The sequence below is a fragment of the Mustela putorius genome, unplaced genomic scaffold (assembly GCF_011764305.1).
Source record: "Mustela putorius furo isolate JIRA1106 unplaced genomic scaffold, ASM1176430v1.1 tig00003846_pilon_pilon_pilon, whole genome shotgun sequence".
In the NCBI taxonomy this organism is placed as follows: Eukaryota; Metazoa; Chordata; class Mammalia; order Carnivora; family Mustelidae; genus Mustela; species Mustela putorius.
The window spans coordinates 5,782,109-5,797,299 of record NW_025421999.1 but is presented as its reverse complement, the minus strand read 5'-3'; the positions used below and the strand labels follow the sequence as shown (position 1 = coordinate 5,797,299).

At 34.6% G+C, this 15,191-nt stretch overlaps 1 protein-coding gene across 2 annotated transcripts in view; it reads right to left on the bottom strand.

Moving 5' to 3' along the window:
- The window catches only part of MMP16 (matrix metallopeptidase 16), a 294,522-nt gene that overhangs the window by 134,664 nt on the left and 144,667 nt on the right, over positions 1-15,191 (bottom strand). For both annotated transcript variants that reach the window (XM_045063143.1, XM_004766971.3), the window contains exons 2-3: positions 14,017-14,165; positions 3,519-3,641 (exon numbers count right to left, since the gene is read on the bottom strand). In XM_045063143.1, the coding sequence (XP_044919078.1) occupies positions 3,519-3,641; positions 14,017-14,165 (272 nt within the window). The remainder of the gene's footprint in view (positions 1-3,518; positions 3,642-14,016; positions 14,166-15,191) is intronic.

Sequence of the window (15,191 nt, the reverse complement as noted above, 5' to 3'; positions counted from 1 at the left end):
CAAGTCAAGATAAGACAATAAAATAAAATAAAATAAATGAATGGTGTAGTCAGTACCTAAGTATGCAAAGACACTAAACAGGGTACACTGTTAAGTTGGGAAATAAGGTCAGAAAAACGACACTATCTGAAATGAAACCAACAAATATCAACATGCAGAGTTGTGTGCTTGTCCTTTTAAAATTGATTATACATAGTAATCTAATTAATATGTATTAATTTTTATATGTAAGAATATAATTTATATGTAAGAATTCTAATTTCATTGTTTCCTATATGGATAGCCAATTATTACAGAAGAACTTAGTAAGTAAAAGAGCTCATCCTTTCTCCAATGATATACAAGGTTTTCTCTGGCATAAATAAATTGAAGCCCCAACCCCCATTGTAACTATATTTGGAAAGAGAGCCTTTAAGTTAAGTAAATAAAGTTAAATGAAGTCATAAAGGTGGGGTTCTAATTTGGTATGACTGACATTCTTATGGAAAAAAAAAATCCCAGCAGAAATCTTTCCACATATATACAGAGAAAAGATGAGAGGTGGACACAATGAGAAGATAGCCATCTATAAACCAGAAGGAGAAATCTCACCAAAACCAACCTTGACAGCAGGTCTCCTAGCCTCTGGAACTTGAAAAATTAAATTTCTGTTGTTCAAGTTACCCAGGCTATGATATTTTGTGATGGCAGATTGAGCAGACTAATACAGATTTAATGGACCAACTCCTTTGAAAAATACAATCTATAAAACTTAACACAGAGAGAAACAGATAATCTGAACAGGACTACATCTATTAAATAGATTTCATTAAAAATTAATAACTGTCAAAGAAAAAAGAACCAGGCCCAAATAGTTGCAATGGGCTTACTAGACATTTCAGTTAGAAATCATACCAATTCTCTACAGTCTCTTCCAGAAAACTGAAATAAAGAGAAACTTTCTAACCCAATCTATGAGGCTGGCATTACTCTCCAATCTAACCCAGATAAAGACTTTAAAAGAAAGAAAAAAACCACATATCAATATCACTCATGAACATGCATATAAAAATCCTCAACAAAAAATTAGCAAATCAAATCCAACAATGTATAAAAATATTCACCATGACAAAGTAGCATTTACCCTAGGCATGAGAGGCTGGTTCAGCTGAAAATGAATTAATGTAATCCATCACATTAAAAGGCTAAAGAAGAAAAATCATATGATCATATGATTGTATGAATAGGTGCAGGAAAAGCATTTCCCAAAATCCAACACGTATTTATAATAAAAACTTTCCTCTACTTGATAAACATCTAGAAAGTTAATGGCAAGGCACTAGATGCTTTTCTCCTAAAGACTGGGAAAAAGGCAATGATGTTTGCCTTCAACAGCTCTCCCTTATGTAATAAGAGATGAAAAAAGAAAAGAAAAGAAAAGAAAAAAAGATACATGCATTGGGAAGGAAAAAGAAAAACAAAACTCCTTTTTCTCAGGTGATAGGATATGAAGTTGACAAAGAAGAAAAACTAAGTGACCTTGGGTTTGGAAATGAAATTTTTTTTTATATATATACAATACCAAAAGCACAATAAAGGAAGACAATAATTGACAAGTTGGACTTTATTAAAATTAAAACTTCTGCTCTGCAGAAGACACTGTAAAAGAATGAGAAGACATCCACAGACTAGGAGAACTATGAGCCCTATTGTAATTATGGACTTTGGTTAGAAATAATATAGCAACAGTGACTCAGCAGTTTTAACAAATGGATCACACTAATGCAAGATCTTAGTAAGAAAAACCAAGAGTGTGTATATGTGGTGGGGGGGTGTGTGTAGTATATAAGAACTCCTTGTATTATCTGCTCAGTTTTTCTGTAAACCTAAAATTGTATTACCTAAAACATAAATGTATTACTTTTTTAAAAAGTCGGCCATATTCTTTGATTATTTCTGAAAATTATCTAGAGTTAATTCTGTGCTTTCTATATAGAAAGTGATATAAACTTACTAATGATAGTTTTATTTTTTTACAAGTCCTTATATCTTTTATTGACTTACAACTATATGTAGCTATGCAATGTTGTTGAGCAGACTTAGAGGTAGCAGATATTTTGTTGTTGCTCCTGAAGGCATATTTCTAACACGTCACATTTCCTATATGGGCTTGGCTTAAGACTACTTCCTCTTTGATTTCTTTTATCTGCAGAAGTAACTGAAATGTGTTGCATAAAAATTCTAGGAGCATGCTATCTGGGAGGATTGGCATAAGAATATAAAATAACACTGAAAAGTGTTATCAAAATAACTAAAATAAGTTCCAATGGCACAAACCAGATATATTGGTAGAAAATCTATATATTGAGTTTTAAATTTTATCCTTAAGCATATGTGAAGGGTTATTTATACAAAGAACGAGAATTATAAATGTCTTTTATTCATGTACTGCTGACATCCTAGTCTTCCCCTGAGGTGCCTTGCCTCTTCCCTTGCCCTTTGGTCTAACACACGCTTTCTCTCTCTATGGGTCTTGGCTGAAAGGCCATTTCTTCAGGAAGCCCTTCTCTGGCTTTCTAGAGTGGGTTGGATGGCCCTGTTTTACATTTCTCTTGCATCCTGTTCTTTCCTTTTCATAACACATATCACATTTATATGATTGTCCAACTTAACCACATGACTGTAAATTCCAAGAGCACAAATGGAGTCCCCATATTTTCTTTCTTTCTATATCCCCAGTGCCTAGAACTGTTTTTGTTTAAACTGAGACTCAATACGCAGCTGTTCAATGAATTAATGAGTAAATAGGAACATCTCCTTTAGCAGCCACTGTCCCTCCAGGTTGAAAGACACTGGCGTCCCTTTGGCATCCTTCGTTGAAGACAAAATAAGAAATAACAATCCGTCTGCATTGTTGCCAAAAAGATAGAAAGTAAAATGACTGAACTGATACTAAAAGTTAATTAATAGATTCAAAGACATTTTGTTTAGATGACAATTATTTATAAACTTATTATTTGATTACTTTTAGATTATGAATCCTTACTAAAGAACATAATGGGTGCCTGGGTGGCTCAGTTGGCTAAGCGTCTGCCCTTGGCTCAGGTCACGATCCTGGGGTCCTGGGTTCGTGTCCCACATCGGACTCCCTGCTCAGCCTGCTTCTCCCTCTGCCCCACCCCGCCGCGTGTGCTCTCTCTCTCAGGCTCTCTTTTTTTCAAAAAAATAAATAAAAGCTTAAAAAGAACATAATGTGCTATAATACTCATCTCAAAGTTCCTCAGGATTTGTTATTCTTTCAAGAATATTAAAAGATATAGTTTACAGATGAGACCAAGTATTTAAGAAATATTTGCAAGGCCTCCAAATGGGCAATTTATTCTCTTCTCAATGGCAGTTCTCAGTTCCCTACGTTAACACTATATTCTATAATTGCAAATTACCATGTAGTCAATGTGCATAAGATGTCAAACAAAATGTCAAAATAAATAGTGGTGAAAAAAATGGAGAGAACAGTAATTCATCATTAGTTCTTATACCTGTAAGTGATGTGTTTGTGCTGCCACTTCTGTCCTGTTAATGCATATCGCTTTCGACGAACATTAAATTTGGAGCTACCTCTTGTCTGGTCAGGTACACCACATCGAGGCTTCTTCATCCAGCTGCAAAAAGCAGTATTTTCCAGTTATTTACCAACAACCCTAATCATGAATTTCAAAAGGAAATCAATGGAGAAGTTAATCTATGGTAGTGATAATGAAAATGGGAAAACATAAAGAAGAAAATTATCAGTTTTCTTGCAATTTGAATCTAAGTAGAAAACAGATTTTGTCCCCGAATGATCAAGAATCAATGGTTTGGAATTCAGCTCTTTTAGATATTTTTTCTTTCTCTAATTCGTTTTGAGCTTACTGTAGAATGAGGGCCTCTTCATCTTCCAACTAGAATCTGTTTTTAATAAGATTTGAGACTAAGTCAAAGTCAAGTCACTAATTCCTAGTCTCATTCATAAAATGAGACTTTTAAAAATAAAGTTTCACTAAGGACTCTTCCAGGTTTAACATTGAACAATTTTAAAAATATATTACATGACCTTACATTTCAGGATTTGAGAGGGTATGTTCTATTCTTTCTTCTAGCTTATATAGAAGTAAATTATTCAAATAATATTTGCCTTTCTCTATTTTTTTTCTTCTTTTCACTTTGATCACTACCCCAATTTACAAGTAACAACATTTGTTAAATCAATAACTAATAACCAAATTCAATGTTTAATTTTTTTTCTGCATATGAGGTGTTAGCATCACACAAACAAGGTTTAACATAAGTGTAGTAGGAAAATTACATGCTGTTTTTTGATTTATTGATTTTTAATACTTATATAAATACAGTCATGGAATTTCTTTTATACAGAGTCTCATTGGTCCAATATAATATTTTCTATGTAGTCTTGCTTCTTATCTAAGAAGAAAGATTTTCATGATTTTGAGTAGTGTTTCTTTGGTGACTCATAAAATGGCTTTACCATTCATTAGCACATTTAATTTAACAATTACAAAGCTAGTGCAAAATCTTCATGGTGCTACATTCCTCAGAAAGTAGAAATGAAAAAAAAAATCAATTTCTGCTGTATTTCATCAAATACTTTATCATTTCTATACTCTTTAAATGGAAAATAATTGACTACAGAGATGACTATCTAAAGATATCCATTTTGTGAAAATGAAATAAAAAATTTCTATATTACACGGATAAATCAGCTAATTAGCTCTAATAAACAACAATAACTTGAGACAACAATGAAATCACGACTTTTGCTTTTTAAGAAAGATGACACTTTCACCATAAGTATTGAAAACGTCTCTCCTTTTTTATTCTGCCTCTACACTGTAGACAGTGTGGTTACCAGACTTAACAAATCCCATCCCAGTTTATAATGCATTGTGGAGTTACTTCAGAAAATTGCTTTCCCTTTATTAAAGTCTCCCAACTCCAAGGAGGCTATATGGTCCTATGGAATTGAATTCTGTAGAGTTGAGAATGGAGATCTCCTATTTTTAACTAATACTCCAAGGGCATTCCTTAACCACTTCATTTGAGAGACATTTCACTAGATTGTAAACACTCAAGGGTAGGGGATCTATATACTCCTACTACCTTGTACAACCTCTGGAATATAAGAGATATTCAATGAATAAGTGGATAGGGATAGTTTGTATTTTTAAATGCGAAATCATTAATTTTTATTACATATTGTAAGATACAGATATAGATTAAAGTAGCAAATATTACGCATTGGAGGGGTTATTATGATTTAAGTGGCTTTTATACATGTGTATTCATTAATTATATTCTCAGTAAAAATTGTAATATTTCTAAGGCAGGTTTTTATGCTTATTTATCTCACCAAAAGCACTAAGAGAATGAATAATATATAGTTATTAAAAATGAATAAATTTACTAAATGTGAGAAGTGATTATATGTACATTTTGCTAAGAAAAATATTTAAGTTAGCACTTTGGGAAAAGGAATAATTTTGAAATGGATAATGGGATGAAATTTGGCAAAACAGAATTACCTACTATCAGGATAAAATGTATTTCCAATGAGGACATATTCTCTAAAATTACTTTAATAACCAATAAAATTTAAAAAGGAAGGTAAAAATTGAAAAGAAAATTAAGTTTATTAAAATAAATTTCCATTTTAAATCATGCATATGTTGGATCTAGTGAAAAAGTTTTTCAGTGAAGCATTGTACGTTCCAAAGAATGGGATTTTTATGGATGAGTATTAGATTCTTGTGCTCAAAGATATCTCTGCCGAATTCTTTATGCATTTCCTAGGCTTTTGCCCATTAAATATATATATTTTTTCTCATGTTCCAACCTCTTCATTTATTTACTCATTCAGTCCTTATTCATTCATCCTGTAATATTTTTCGGCTTTTATAACATGCTAAGAGATATAAAGAAAAAGTGTGACTAAAAAGATAAACAAGGCAAGAAGCCCTTGTTGAGTTCAGTCTATAAGGCAAGACATGCATGATTTAAAAAACATGACTGTACAATGGCTTAAGTGCTATCATATCTCTGTCAAGATACCCTGTCATTATTTCTAATTTTACATGTAATAAAAAATTGTGATTTTCCTACCCAGGTTTGTACCAATTCCTCTGATGCTTTATTTCAGCCAGAAGTTTTAACACCCAGGTGACATTTCCATGTTCTCTCCTCACATCTAATCTATCAGAATGTAGTTTCTTGCTTCCAAAATTTTTCTTCCCTCTCTCACTAATGCCATCCTTCTCATTCCTAAAGATAAATCTTCCCAGAGCACAGATGTGTTCTCTATATGTTATGGGTAGGAAAATACTTATTTGGAAAGAATCTGATTCAGGCTTACTTAGGGAGGATTTTCCCCAAGCGCCCCCCCCCCAACTTTCCAAGATCCACTCAGGTTCCTATAGACTTAAACCTCTCTCTGCCTTCGTATGCAGTGACCTCTGTCTGGCATAACTTCATCTTGTTTCACACTGAGAATCCTAAACATCCTTCATTATTCAACTCACAGAGCTACATTTACCATCCCAACACAGTATGGATTATACTATGTGTTTGGATTTGTATCTCTATCTTCTACCAGCGCAATCAAGGCAGAGAGCCAGGAATGGGGCCCATGCCCAGTGAAGTGTCTTCAATAAGCAAATGAAGCAAATGAATTGAGTCTGCATGTCTTTTTTGTTCATGCGATCTCCCTTATTGCCCATGTTTCTTGAAGACTTTGTAACTCTTCCCAGCTGTGTGCCTTGAACAAATGTTTATTGCATGGACATTGTGTAGATATTTTTATGCAAAACTAAATCATAAAGCAGATGACTTAAGTATAAGAGATAAACATAAGAACAGGAATAATCTAATATTTATCAGTAATTTAATGCAAAGAACTCTTAATAAGGGTTGGTTGAACTGAGAATACTCTATGTTAATTTTGCCAATATTTGCATCAAATATTCTGGCATAGAGATATTAGCAGGTATTATTTATCAAATTATGCAAAATCCCCAAAATATGATAGAAGCACATCAAGCCGCTGAATATGACACACAGTATTTGAGCTAACTTGGCCATGGGGCCTTCTATGTGACTCTAAATATTTAAATCATTCTTTAATTTCATAAGGAGTCAGGTTCTTTCTACTACAATTTTTAAAATTCTTGGTGGATAAAAATGATAATTAGTGTTTAACAACTCATCAATGAATTGAATGTCTAATACTAAAGGTAAAGTTGGTGTATTAATATTATTCAGGTAGAGTCTGACACTGGGATTTCTTCCTAGTTAACATGCACCAAGTATTAGTTGCATTCATATATCAATCTGATAAAACCCATATATACTTGTACATGAGAGTGCAAAACTCTACATGTACAAATAGAATTGATTGATTGTTTCACCTCAGGTTAACAACCATATCACCTAATTGAGCGCTATTTTCAAGCAGTGCTTTTGTGAAAGTACCATTGCTAAAACACACTTATTTTTCTGCATGTCAATACATGGCTCATATACAAGTGCTTCTTTACTAACTCATTTGCTAAGAATTTTAAGTTGACATTCCAAAGCAAACAAAGACATGGGAACGGGCACTGGGTTTGGGAGGGTGCTACAAGGAAGTCATTTTATAGTTTCAAGGTGTAAATCATGGCATTACCTCAGTTTGCATAAATGTAATACTGATATTCAATACTGACTTAGTTGTTTAGAACCCAGAACATTTTCAGATTAGTTGGTCACGGGGTGCCTGGGTGGCTCAGTAGTTTAAGCCTCTGCCTTCAGCTCAGTCATGATCTCAAAGTCCTGGGATTGAGCCCCACATCAGACTCTGTGCTCAGCAGGGAGCCTGCTTCCCCCCCCCTCTCTGCCTGCCACTCTGCCTACTTGAGATTTCTCTCTCTGTGTCAAATAAATAAATAAAATCTTTTAAAAAAAATTAGTTGGGCAGATCATTAGTAATTTCTTTAACTGAACTCAGAAAGGAAAAATATCTGAAATCAATGTTTTTGAGAGGAGTAATACTGTAAAAGTTAGGAGCAGGTATTCTAGTTGCCAAACTGCTAGGGCTCCCACCCATCTCCACCAGCTCCCCAGCACTGGGACAGTGGTCTGGCTACTATTTCTTTCTGTTTCTCCATTTCCTCATCTAGAAAATGGAAGTGATAATATTATTGAATTAATGTGAGGATTAAATCATGTGAAACATTTAGAACAGTGCCTGGCAAATAGCAACTGCTATGATTATTAATTTATCATAGTTATTATTATTTTACAAACATTAGGAAGCAGCTGTATTAGTAGCAAAAGCGGCAGCAGTAGCAACACACTGATAATAACACATTTTAGATCACCTTGACCTATGTGTTAACATCCCTTGTTATTCAAAACAGGGATATCCTGGTATTTTGATAATACAGATACCAACAGAGACACAATCTTCTGTTTTATGTAAATAAAGCAGCTGCAAACTTCTAAACACATTTGCAGTAATAAAAGCCACTATATATGAGTGTTGTTGGTTTCAGTAATTTTTTAATCTTTTTTATTTCTTTTCTTTCTTTTATTATTATGTTATGTTAGTCACCACACAGTACATCATTACTTTTTGGTGTAGTGTTCCATGATTCATTATTTGCATTTAACACCCAGTGCTCCATGCAATGCATGCCCTCAACAACCATCACCAGGGTAGGGGGGGCATCTGGTAATTAAGCGTCTGCCTTCAGCTCAGGTCATGGTCCAGGGTCCTGGGATCAAGCCCCACATTGGGCTCCCTGCTCCAAGGGAAGCCTCCTTTTCCTTCTTCTGCTCCCCCTGCTTATGTTCCCTCTCACTGTCTCTCTCTCTCTCTGTCAAATAAATAAAATAAAATAAATAAAATATAAAATAAATAAAATAAAATAATAAAATATCCACCACCAGGCTCATCCATCCCCTTACCTCACTCCCTTCTAAAACTCTCAGTTTGTTTCCCAGAGTCCACAGTCTCTCACAGTTCATCTCCCCCTCTGATTCCCACTCCTCTTCATTTTCCCTTCCTTCTCCTAATGTCCTTCATGCTATTCCTTATGTTTCACAAATAAGTGAAACCACATGGTAATTGACGTTCTCTGTTTGACTCATTTCACTTAGCATAATCCCCTCCAGTTCCATCCATGTCAATGCAAAAGTTGGGTATCCAACCTTTGTGATAGCTGAGTAATATTCCATTGTGTATAAAAACCACATCTTTATCCATTGGTCTCTGGAAGGGCATCTTGGCTCCTTCCACAGTTTGGCTATTGTTGACATTGCTGCTATGAACATTGGGGTACATATGGCCCTTCTTTTCACTACCTCTGTATCTTTGGAATAAATACCCAGGAGTGCAATTGCTGGATCATAGGTCAGTAACCTTTTTTGTTTTTTTTTTCAAGAGTTGGGTATTCAAGTCAAACATATCAGGCCTCTGATTGTATGACTGTCAAGGATGCCTTCAGGTTGAGTTCACTTGTCTGGTGCCCCCAGAGTGGGGCTATAGGAAGATAGTATTTCAATAAAATGCATATAATGGGAGTGGTATCCCTTGGAATTGGAGTGGTACCACACAGGGGCTTTGTATACATATATCGATTTTAACAGGGGGGGGGGAGGGCTCACAAAATTGTATCTCCTGCCTTATGGATTAGTAATGTAAGAAAATGTTCATCTGCATAATTAACAGGTTTCTATCCTCCAGACTCTTCCATGTTCTAATGGAAGGTAAGAGTAATATCTACTATTTATAGTTGTCCCCAAAAGATCATTTCACAAATTTTTAAAAATGCTAATTTTTATGAATTTAAAAAAATCCTTAGGTTTTTATTTGTCCTCAGAGAACGAAGTCCAGGAGTCATGAAGAAGATTTTCTAAAGTAAATTAGCTTAGGGCTCAAAATGTAGCTAGGCTGACAGCTCACTCGGGTCCACGGTTTTTTTCTATCCACTCATGAATTACCTCCATGGACACAGCTTATTCACAAAGCTGAAACTGCAGTTAGGGTACTTGAAAACCTGATCACAGAAAAGAGATGTAATAAGCCTCCATGATCTGCAATGTGAAGAAAAAGCTCAGCTAATGTCAGCTCTTGTTTAAGCTTTCCCCTTTCACCTTCTAGAAGGGGAATAAGGCTGATTTAGCTAGCAGCCACCCTTCTGTAGTTACCAAAATAAGAACTGATCCATCCTATAATGTTAAAGTGTTTCAAACCTATTGCTATAGTCAGAAATAAAGAAAAAGAAATTTAATTACTGATGAACCTATCTTTTATACTTAGATTGAAAGAGTCTTAACTTGATAATTTAGACAATTGACTGAAACTCACGAAACATATTGAAAATTAAGCCCCAAAGCTTATGGTTCTTGATATAACTAAATAAATATTTCAATTCTCAAATTAGGAGAATTCAAATACACTGGGGTTTCATAATAATTATTTGAAAAAAACTATACATTCTGTCTTAAATTAATTTTAATTAAGATGAATTAATAAACAGAGTAACTCAGATCATCCTACATATGTGTGATTATATGTCTATATTTGCATATTTATGTGTGTACACATATATGTGTATGTATATGTATGTACATATATATATGGAGGGAGATAAAAAAGAAAGTTCTCCTTAAAAATGATATCTCATCAAGCATGCTTCAATGCATGATAATATGCACACACAGAAGATGAATTAAAATTTTAAAATACTACTATTAATGTTGTAAAAACACATTAGCCTTATTTTCATTATTGCCTTGCTACCTTTTTCCCTCCATGCTAAATACAATCCTTTTTTCATGCATAACATAAACTGCTTCACTTATTAAGGAATGTAAGTAAGCTTGCTTATAAAAATTAGCTAAGCAACCCACAATTTTGAACCATTGCAATAGATGATAATGAGTTCATTTGGGGGTAGGGGAGTAAGTATTCCTTCCTGTCTCTCCAACACCAATGCTAACTGATATGAAAGCAATATAATAAGCCATTTAAGGTAATACTTAAATTTGTCACTGGAAAATGGTTAACTTCTTCAACATAATATAGGAATCACCACAACTGCATCGTTACTTTTAATTACTCAAGAACTATAGACCGAATGCATCAAATGTCTGTCTGACAAAGAAGGACATAATTTAATTTAAAAACAACTGATCTTGACAAGAGCCTACAATTAGAAAAAAGTTTATAGCATCTGAAAATGATTCTTAAGCCATTTATTTTAATACTGAGGAGTAATTTTAGGTCTATGATTGTAGTCCATATTTTATGTGATAAGGTTTAGATAAAAACTCATACTTTATAATTTGGCTATGTGAAATAATAGAGTACAATTTCAGCAGGGATTGTTACGACACATTCGAGATTATAAAAGCACAGACAATTGCTTAAGTAGCATGATTATGGGGATTATACTTCCAAAAATAGTACATTATTTGAGCTGAGTACCCTGCGCAACACTACCTCAGGACTGGGGATACATCAGTGGAAAAAAACAGACAGGAGACCGAAGAAGCCACAGGGTTTCTAGTATGAGTGACAATGTGGGTGCCAGAGGGGACAGAGGAAGCAGGGTCATCTAGGAAGGAACGGTGATGAAGGTTTAATAGGGCTTTAGTGGGCTCACCTAAAAATAATACTGTATGTAAAGAAAAAAATGCATTTCCAATTCAAAACAAAAAAAGAGAAAAGAAAAAAAACTGACTTAGAACAAAGTTTGGTTAAAGAAAACCAAACAAACAGACCAAAACACTGGTTGGTTTTAAATTAAAGGTTGCCTATATAGTTGATCTTTTCTCTACAATGCTATAATTCACAGAAATGCTACTTTAACTCCTACACACTGACACAGTCATTTTTCCTGGTCTGGAATCTGAGCCACTGTGTGGCAGAAAAGGACATGGGGTCTTTTTCTGGACCTCTGCATTTGACGTTGTCCTGCTGGAGAATAACTAAAAACCGTTCAGACACTTTCCACCTAAGCAGCCTAAATAAATCCTGCACACATTCCTCTTCCATCATCCCCTGACAAAGACCTTTTTCCAGCTATCTCAGGAAATCAAACCTATCCATCTTGAGTGCTCCCGATGACCAGCAGGAGCTCTCAAAACGGAGAGGAAACACAGATGCCACCTTCTATAGAACTCTGCTTTCTGAATTTTAATATCTGGTAATAAGCAGATTCAAAGGAATTTGTTTCCCAAGCTCTCAATTTATTGTGTTTTTAAAAAAACTGTGTCATATGGTCCAAGAAAGTGAATCAGAAGATAACAGCTCTGCATTAGGGAGCACAAAAGCTGTTCAGAGCACTTTGTAAAATGTTGGGATTAGAAGGATGATTTAAATGGAATTCTGTATTCTACGCAGCAACAAAATGTAGGACTTGTGGGTTTGCTTATTAACTTAATAAGCAATCTTTAAAATTAATTTATAATTGTAATTAAAATTAATTTAAAGCTATATTTATTTAGGACACTCTTAATCGAGAATTGCAATGAATAGAGGGCAGCAGGTTCAAAATATCCAAGTTCTAGTCCCAATACTAATAACAAGTTCCTCATTCTTGCAGAATGCATTATATTAATTCTTGGTTCTATTTTTCCCAGATGGTATACCAAAGTTAATATTTATCTATCTCTTAAAAATGCTAGGAGAGGTAATTATATTTATTTTGCCAAACTGCTTTAATGTTTAATCTTTAAGCCTTTTATCATGTACTCGTCCTATCTTAGATGAAATAGAAATTATATGACTAATATCATGCTGTAAGTATTAGAAGGCAAAATATAATTTTTATATTACATATTAAATTAGTTTAATATATAAAAAGTATATATACCTGGACTAAGTAATTTCAGGTATTTAAGGTTTAAAAAGAAAAATAAATGTGTCCTTTCTTGAGATCTACAACATGGTATAGTAGAAAGTTCTCCAACTAAACATCAAAAGGAATGGATGCTACAACTCTGGACTTCACTTAGCCTTTGACTTTCAGTTCCTTTATTTGAAAAATTAGAGAGAAAAATGTATCCTTGTCTTGCCTACTGTGGAGGGTTGATGTATGATGATCGTATTAAATGATGAAGTAGATTTACTTCTGAGTATCAAGGACTCAATAAACAGAGATGATTCTTCCCTGCATTCAGAGAATTAATCACTTCCTCCTCTGCTGTCCAAAAACAATAATGCCGTTTCATAATGCTGCAGAACTTATAGTGTACCTGTGCTAAAATAATTTGTGATTATGTCTAGCTACACAGTTAACCTGGTTCCTCTGAAGAAGAGATTCTGTCCTCTGATCTGTATATGCCTCTTTCACAGGTGAAATGCCCCGTAATGAGTCATTGGTTGAATAAATAAATGAACAAATGATTGATGAATCAATCCATAGAATCACAAATATTATTAAAGAGTAAAAGCAATCCATTTGCTAATCAAAAATTAAAAGGAGAGCCTTTCAGTGAACCTCTCCTTGATTTAACTCATGTAGAGAATGACCACAAATCGGAGGCTAATAAACAGTTAAGTGACTCTCTAACACCCTTTCCCTCAAAAAGAGCCCGGATTTGTATTGTGTCCCATTTTCTTTAATATTCCTACTTTGGCCAATTTCAACCTACTGATATCATGTCACTTAACAGGGAAGAGATGCGTCCAGTATGTCCACACCAGCAGCACAAGCCGGCTCCAACGCATCACTGACGTAGCTCTTCCTGCAACAGCTTCAACTGTACATTTATCTAACTCTCATTGTTTCTTTCTCCCCTCCTATTCTGAAGAAGTGTCACTAAAGTCAAGTGAGTAAATGTGACTCTGACAAACCTGACGTCCTAGGGGAGGAGGGTTGAGACAGGTTAAATTCCAAAGAATAGGACAAATTGTTCCACTTGTGGTTGAACTTTCTCAGACTACTAGGTTTGACTCAAGGATCACAGAAAGAAAAGAGTGTGGATGCCATTACTTACTCAATTGTGTTTCTGTCCACTTTTCCTGTCATGTTAATGCCGTAGAACTGCTGCATGGCAGCTAAGGCGGCCTGCATGGTCTCCGCAGAGCGCAGCACCGACATTCTGGGGTCAGTTGGTGGAAGGTAGCCGTACTTTTGTAACCAAACCTGCAAATAAGGAAGTTCCTTTTAAATCAACCTCATAATTGAACAATAACTGTACAGTAATTAAGTTATGTCCATAGTGGATCTTTAAACATTATTTCCTCTACAAGGGCATGTATTAAGATTTTTTACCTCTTTTTAACATCTATTCTGTAGTTTAATATAAATTTGGTTTTTGTTGTTATGAATCTTTCTAGCACACCTACAAACACTGAACATCAACTGAAAAGAAAAAAGTTATTTGTTGCAAGCTTACTATTTACAAGAATACTCAATATTGGATAAAAGAAACAAATAAGATGATCCCTGGCCTCTAGGAACTCAAATTTCCCAAATAAGGAATGATACCTTTTCAACAATAACCCCAAAGAGACATCTGTGCTAAAAGGGGTAGTTAATGTGCATAAGCTGCATCTAAAATGCCACTTTCCTGAACAACTAACCAAGGACTGCAACCATCACGAGTAACATCAACAATATAGACCATATTATTCTGTCATGACATTTTGAGTACAAATTTCATGCAACTGATCTATTCAGTTGTAGCTAGATGCCTTCAAGGGTAGGTAAGTGTTTCTCATGTAAAGAATAGTCTTTCATTTATTTAAGGTGACTCACTTCAATCCAAACAATGTAAGTGACCAAACTTCTCATATATAGATGAAATCAGACTATCTTGGTAAGTATATTTGGGTCTCTCTTTAAGGATCTCATGATTTTTATTCTCCTCTTCCCCAGAGAAGGGAGATCTGTGTGGATAGTGAGAGAAAGAGGTCAGAGTTGAGCTCACATCCCAAGTGTGATTGTAGCAACAATTCAGTCATTTAACGTCAGATTTTCAAAGTAACCAAAAATCAAAGTATTTGGGGAAAACAAAAATTTTCAGCAGAGAGCAGATGCTTTCCAGTTCTACCATTCTATGCATTCATTTTAAATGTACAATCATATGCTCAGCTCCTAACCCATCCTTCTGTCCCTTACCTCAGTCTTCCATGGGGCACTAAGATTTCTTTAAGTGCAGTGAACTGC